This window comes from Engystomops pustulosus, chromosome 7, assembly GCF_040894005.1.
Source record: "Engystomops pustulosus chromosome 7, aEngPut4.maternal, whole genome shotgun sequence".
In the NCBI taxonomy this organism is placed as follows: domain Eukaryota; kingdom Metazoa; phylum Chordata; class Amphibia; order Anura; family Leptodactylidae; genus Engystomops; species Engystomops pustulosus.
Window position 1 is genome coordinate 49,432,858 of NC_092417.1, and position 6,329 is coordinate 49,439,186.

The 6,329-nt window shown below is 38.1% G+C and overlaps 1 protein-coding gene across 4 annotated transcripts in view; it reads right to left on the bottom strand.

The window, feature by feature from the left end:
• KCNH5 (potassium voltage-gated channel subfamily H member 5) overlaps nucleotides 1-5,679 on the bottom strand; it is a 259,762-nt gene extending 254,083 nt beyond the window's left edge. For all 4 annotated transcript variants that reach the window (XM_072115836.1, XM_072115835.1, XM_072115834.1 and 1 more), the window contains exons 1-2: nucleotides 5,303-5,679; nucleotides 4,136-4,973 (exon numbers count right to left, since the gene is read on the bottom strand). In XM_072115836.1, the coding sequence (XP_071971937.1) occupies nucleotides 4,136-4,208 (73 nt within the window). In that variant the 5' untranslated portion in view covers nucleotides 4,209-4,973; nucleotides 5,303-5,679. The remainder of the gene's footprint in view (nucleotides 1-4,135; nucleotides 4,974-5,302) is intronic.
• Nucleotides 5,680-6,329: the final 650 nt, after the last annotated feature.

Below are 6,329 nucleotides of genomic sequence, written 5' to 3' on the forward strand. Positions count from 1 at the left end.
TTTACCCATTAAACTACTAGACCCCCCTTGTTGGGTATTAAAAGTATTTTTTAGAATCCCCACCTTTATCTGAAATCTCACTCTTTTATTTTGTCTCCAAATTCCCATGAAAATGAGCAGAGAGGCATCATGCTTTTGGTGTCATACTAAAGACAAGAATCTCATCTTGCAGGCTTGTGGTTCTGTAAACTACAGAATCATGGTAGTTTAATGTGTTAAAATCTGGTGACATGTCCCCTTTAATAAAGGCTTTCCTAACTGCTGAGCTGTGGAACACCTGGGCATGGTCTACAACCAAAAAGTTGAGGACTACTGTTATACCTCTGTAAAAAATCAGATACTTACCTTTACCATTTTCACTGCAGCCACCTTCTTCTCTTATCTGCTGTGGCTATGTGTATCTATGAAGCCATCAAGCGCAGTGATGTCATTACATTGCACCTGCCATTCTGCTGCTCTCTCACATGGCAGAGAAGAGCAAACAGTCAAGTAGGGTGGGTGGTGTCTCATAAAGGTGGCATTAAAATGGGATACTGAGGGAAAGGGGGCATTATAAGGGGCATTACAGGAAAAGGGGCCATTATAAGGGGTGTTGCAGGAAAAGGGGCCATTATAAGGGGTGTTGCAGGAAAAGGAGGCATTATAAGGGGTGTTGCAGGAAAGGGGGCATTATAAGGGGTGTTACATGAAAGAGGGCATTAAAAGTGAGCAGCTGAGGGAAATGGAGCATTATAAGAAGAGGGCTACAGGAATAGGGAACATTGTAAGGGGTGTTGCAGGTAAGGGAGCATTATCAGAAGGGGGCTACAGGAAAGGGGACAGTATACTATCAGAAGTCATTTTCTAGTGTGGGGGTCTGTATGTTGTAGTATTTTGTCAAGTGGGCACACAAGGGGTTGGGGTTAGTTATGGGTTAAGTGGCATGACACACAGATTTTTTTCTGGTAGGAGCGGTCAGGGCTGTTCAGGCACCAAATTTTTGTCCCTGGTTACAAAAAGATTTGAAACAACTACCACTAAAAGGAAATGTGTGGACAAATAAGTCCAAAAAGTTATACATTTCTAAACCCAGAATTCTACGAAGCATGGGGGTTGGGTACTGCAATTCACTTATAGATAGTGTTTCCAGTGGTTGGACCTCTTGCCATCATAGACTTATCACATGTACCAGGCACTTAAATTAATTATCAGTTTTAGTATGGTGTAGACAAAACTACTCATATTTATAATATCATGTAATACTTCCAACTAAACTTTATGTAAATCTTTACATGGGATGATGTCAGCATGGACCAACCATATCTGCCATTAACTATGATTGGCTGTCCCAGTCCTGTGACATGACGTCACATGTAGATCATGTTGTGACATACTATTTGTCAACAAGAAAGACTAATTGCAGCCTAAAAGGAGGGCAAATCAATAATGCAAGGGCGTAACTAAAGAGTCAGAGACTACTAACAAGTAAGGATATTGAGTCACGGAGCTAGCGCTGCAAACGCAATATTTGCCGTGGGTGAATGAGGCTTTATAATTTGTATTAGCTTATGAAATCTCAATCTGTCTTTCTACATATATGTATATATAAGTTAAAAAATATATTTATATGTGTGTGTATATATATATATATATATATATATATATATATATATAGAGAGAGAGAGAGAGAGAGAGAGGGACTTTGCACTTGGAAAGGACTTCTGCTGTTCATGTAAACTGTGCTCACTGTGTGTAACCTTTATACTTCTGTCTTATATCATGGTAAGGTGAGCTGAACATTTTAGGAGGGTTTGACTTAAGAGCCTTCGGTTTATAGAAACACATAGGATGACCTCTGGTGGTAAGTGAGAAAAGTAAGGTAAACTATGTCACTGGAGGAGAGCCTGAGCCTTCTGGTATTCCCTTTCATATCACCAAAGGGAATATGAAATAACTGTATACATCTATAGATAAAACATTAAAACAAGATAGAGATGTAGAATTTGGTAGCTGCATTTGTAATAAAGCCATTTCTAAATGTTACCCAAAATCCCTTAAAAACTGATATCAAGATGTTTCCTGATAAATGACAAACTCACCCTGGAACAACTGATTCAGATAAACACTTTAAATGGTGACATGATAGAAAATGTTTTCTATTTATTTATATATATTTTAGTGGCTTCTCTTCAGTGTATTCTCCTTACCATTGTTTTATAAGATATTGAACCCCCATCAGAGTTATATAATGCACATTTATTCTTGTCCTTTGCAATACACCATTTATATTAGCATCAAAAGCTTCTATAAAAAGCTGTAGAGTCATTTCATTACTAGTAGTAAAGGAGGCCAGGAATTTTGACCAATATTAGTGTATAGTGTTACTCTAAAGAAACAATAGGAACTGTACCATATACACTTTGTAAAAGATTATTGATTTTGATGAATACAAGTATTAAATATTTCATACTATCCATCAATGGATGGATAGACAGATAGATAGATAGATAGATAGATAGATAGATAGATAGATAGATAATTAAAAAAGAAAAGAGACTGCACTTCAAATTGAATGTGAACAGACGGATGGGAGCTTTATTAGCCCAAGTGCAACTTTAGAGACCCTATTCAGGATCCTTTTTCAAGCTGTCAATTCACAGACAGATAAAAAGATAGAAGAATGAATAGACAAATAGATGGTTAAAATATAGATGACTAGATAAATAAAGAGAAAGATAGAAAGTGCATATATAGATTACATGATAGATAGACGACAGTTAGATGATTATATAAAAAGAATTAGATTATAGATGGATACATAGATAATAAAGTAAATAAATATGCCAGATAGATAAATAGATAGATAGATGATATAAATAGATAGATAGATAGATAGATAGATAGATAGACAGACAGACAGACAGACAGATAGATACATAGATACATAGATAGATACATAGATAGATACATAGATAGATAGAATATAGATATGAGATAGATAGATAGATAGATAGATAGATAGATAGATAGATAGACAGACAGATAGATAGATAGATAGATAGATAGATACATAGATAGATAGATACATAGATACATAGATAGATACATAGATAGATAGAATATAGATATGAGATAGATAGATAGATAGATAGATAGATAGATAGACAGATAGATAGATAGATAGATAGATAGATAGATAGAGAAAATCCAGAGCAGCACAGTTCGAGATAGATAGATAGTTAGATAGATCTATAGATATTTGAATAGATACTATCATGTGAATATTTCTTTAGTTGCCCAGATATACCTGAGCACTGCAACACTTCTAGACTTCTAGATATGTAGATATGTCTCAGATTTCTTGATTCCTTAGTTGAATGTATATTGTATACATTGTATTAATATATATTTTATATATATATATATATATATATATATATATATATATATAGTAAGTCTATATAATATTATTACATATATTAGTATATACAATAAAGATTATAATCACCACCAAAGTTACAATTCATTATAATCATAAATATTATATAAACAAAAGCCATTTTTATCTATTGACCCCAATTACTCTTTTACCGCTGAACAAGTAACACAATGACCCAAATCCAATCCTCCAGCTGAGATAATAATCCTAGGCAGGGTGATAGTCAGGCTCAGCTCTAGCCCTCTAACCCTTAGATAGCCTCCTCTGCAATGTCAGGCCAAACTTCAGCGCCTGACATGTAATATCACTGATTAAAGGACCTTGCCGACCTCCACATGATAACAGTAAACTCTTACTATAAGAAACACATGTAGCCATAGGGGCTTCTGGGATGTAGAAGAAAGTAGTAATCATGGGGCCAGATGTTTTCTATGACTTCCTGTGAATAATTACTTATCTCCTAAACACAATGAAGAAAGAAACAGAATGCACAGCAAATGAAGAAAGGTCAGATATTAGGGTTAGTATTACTTTAAACTTGCCACTTATTAAAGTTAGTTGCGTGCCAGGTACAGGAACAGCCTTAGAAAAGTGTTCACACACACACACACACAGGTGGCATCCAACCATAGTGCAACTTTAACTCCCAGCATGGCCTGACCACATGCTGGGAGTTGTAGTTCACAGCAGCCAGTGATGGAGAAGAGGGGCACTCACCACTTGAACGCCTGACAATGTTCTCCAAAAACGTGTTCTGAGGTGCCACCAAGCCGCGTTTTCCCCCCGGCATTCTGCGCTTGGGAAGCTCCTGGGCTGGGACACGGTGCTGCTTCTGGTGCTGGAGGTGACCGAGTCCGGGTGAGTAGGTTTGGGATGGGTGTAGCAGTTCATGGTAACGCTCCTCGGGCTGCTGGTGCTGAGACTGTGGCAGGGCTGCACACAGGGCTCTGGACCTGCAGGCTCTGGAGACAGTGCGCCTGCGTTATCTGGATAGCGTCCAGCACCATGGACAGCGTCCCGATGCGAGGGCAGGCAATTCAGCGCCGCCGACTACCTCCTAATGCAATTCCGACAACGCCGACTACTTTCGCACCGCGACTACGTCCTGGTGCAAGCGCGCAGCACCTTGGCCAGCGTTCCAATATAACAAGTATAGGAAGATCAGCACCTCCGACAGCGTCCTAAATACAAGCGCAGGAAGATCAGTACATCAGATACTGTCCCAAAACAAGTGCATGAAGATCAGCACATCATATACTGTCCCAATACAAGTGCAGGAAGATCAACAACTTGGACAATGATAGGAAATTAGAAGTGCAGGACAATCAGGAACTGAGACAGCGAGGATAGACTCCAAAAACAAGTTCAGGCAGTTCCAAACAGCAGCTAGAGTCCCAAATAAGTGCAGGTAGTTCAGGACCTCGAACAGCTTCCCAGTAGAAGCCCAGGCACATCAGGACCAAGCTGCTCCACACAAGTGTATGTCAGGAGGATGATCCCACCTCGTCTCACAAATACTGTTCACATATATCAACTTGGATCGTATTCTTGCAATCTATAAAGACAGAGGGATCAGCATTAATAATAATAATAATCTTTATTAATATGGCATTATAAAGACATATGTAAAACTAGGGCTAAAAGGAGCATGGTGCTTTCATTATAAAATAAGACTGTGAACTTTAAGTGTTGGCTAATGTCTGTATTCATGTATATTGGAAGGAGACAATGTATAAAACATCATTTAAGTAATGTCCTTAAATGTTTAAAGTGAACTAATGTGTCATTTATTTGCATTCAATCCAAAGGAGTGATGGCCATTACTAAGACTGGTGCAAAGCTAAGAGGTGCCTTAAATTCCAATGTATTAGGTATAATACTCACCCCTTAGTGTCAGTGCAAACCTATTTTCCAAAGCCTTCACTCCCTGGGTTTATGATAGATTCCTCAGTATCCATTCAAGTAGTTCATCCTCCTGCTTTGCTTGCCTTGCACTTTACTTCATCTGTGGTGACATTTCTTCTCTTCTTTCATGTCTCTCCTTGGCTCCTAGTATATAGCCTGTTACTTTCCTTCCACACTCCTGTAGCAGCCACTATATCCTGTAGCGTTATTGGCATGCTCTGCTCTTGCAGCAATCTCCCAATGTAACCAATAAATCCTCTCCCATTAAACCACTCCCTCCCCTTTGCGATGATCTCGCATAATCCTGGAACACCCTTTCTATCCTCCTCTGCTATGAGACGGTGATAGTATCACTTGACAGGTTGGGCTGCTCTGTTTCCCTGACCCTCTTATCAGGGCAAGGAGAGTGGCTGCTAACAAGTTAAATGATGACAGCCAAATAGTTGCAGCTACTAAGTCAGATGATATATGTACTGCAGGGGAAATCCAGTAAGGTTGTATATAGTGCATATATATGTACTATGAAAGAAACCGAATTCCTAAGCTTCTCGAGCTTTTAAAGCCAATTTTCAATACATGTATAATGTAAGTCCAATTAAAATGCATATAGCTATATAGAGTAATGCAGGCTAAACATTGTGTGGCTACCCTATAAAGCACACAGAGCAGTCCTCTCATTCTCTAAAATCATATCTCTAAAAGGAGGACTGCAGTTTGATTAATGTTATATTTTTCCAATCTTTTTTTACTGTATTCCCTTTATATAATAAGATCCAATGTTTGTATTTCACAGTAATACAGGAAGTCCCCGGGTTACATACAAGATCGGTTCTGTAGTTTTGTTCTTAAGTTGAATTTGTATGTAAATCGGAACTGTATATTTTATCATTTTAACCCCAACCACATTTTATTTTGGTCTCTGTGACAATTGGAATTTTAAAATGTTGGATTGTCATAAGAACCAGGATAAACAATAAATCTTAACTAAAGACACCTGTGACATCTG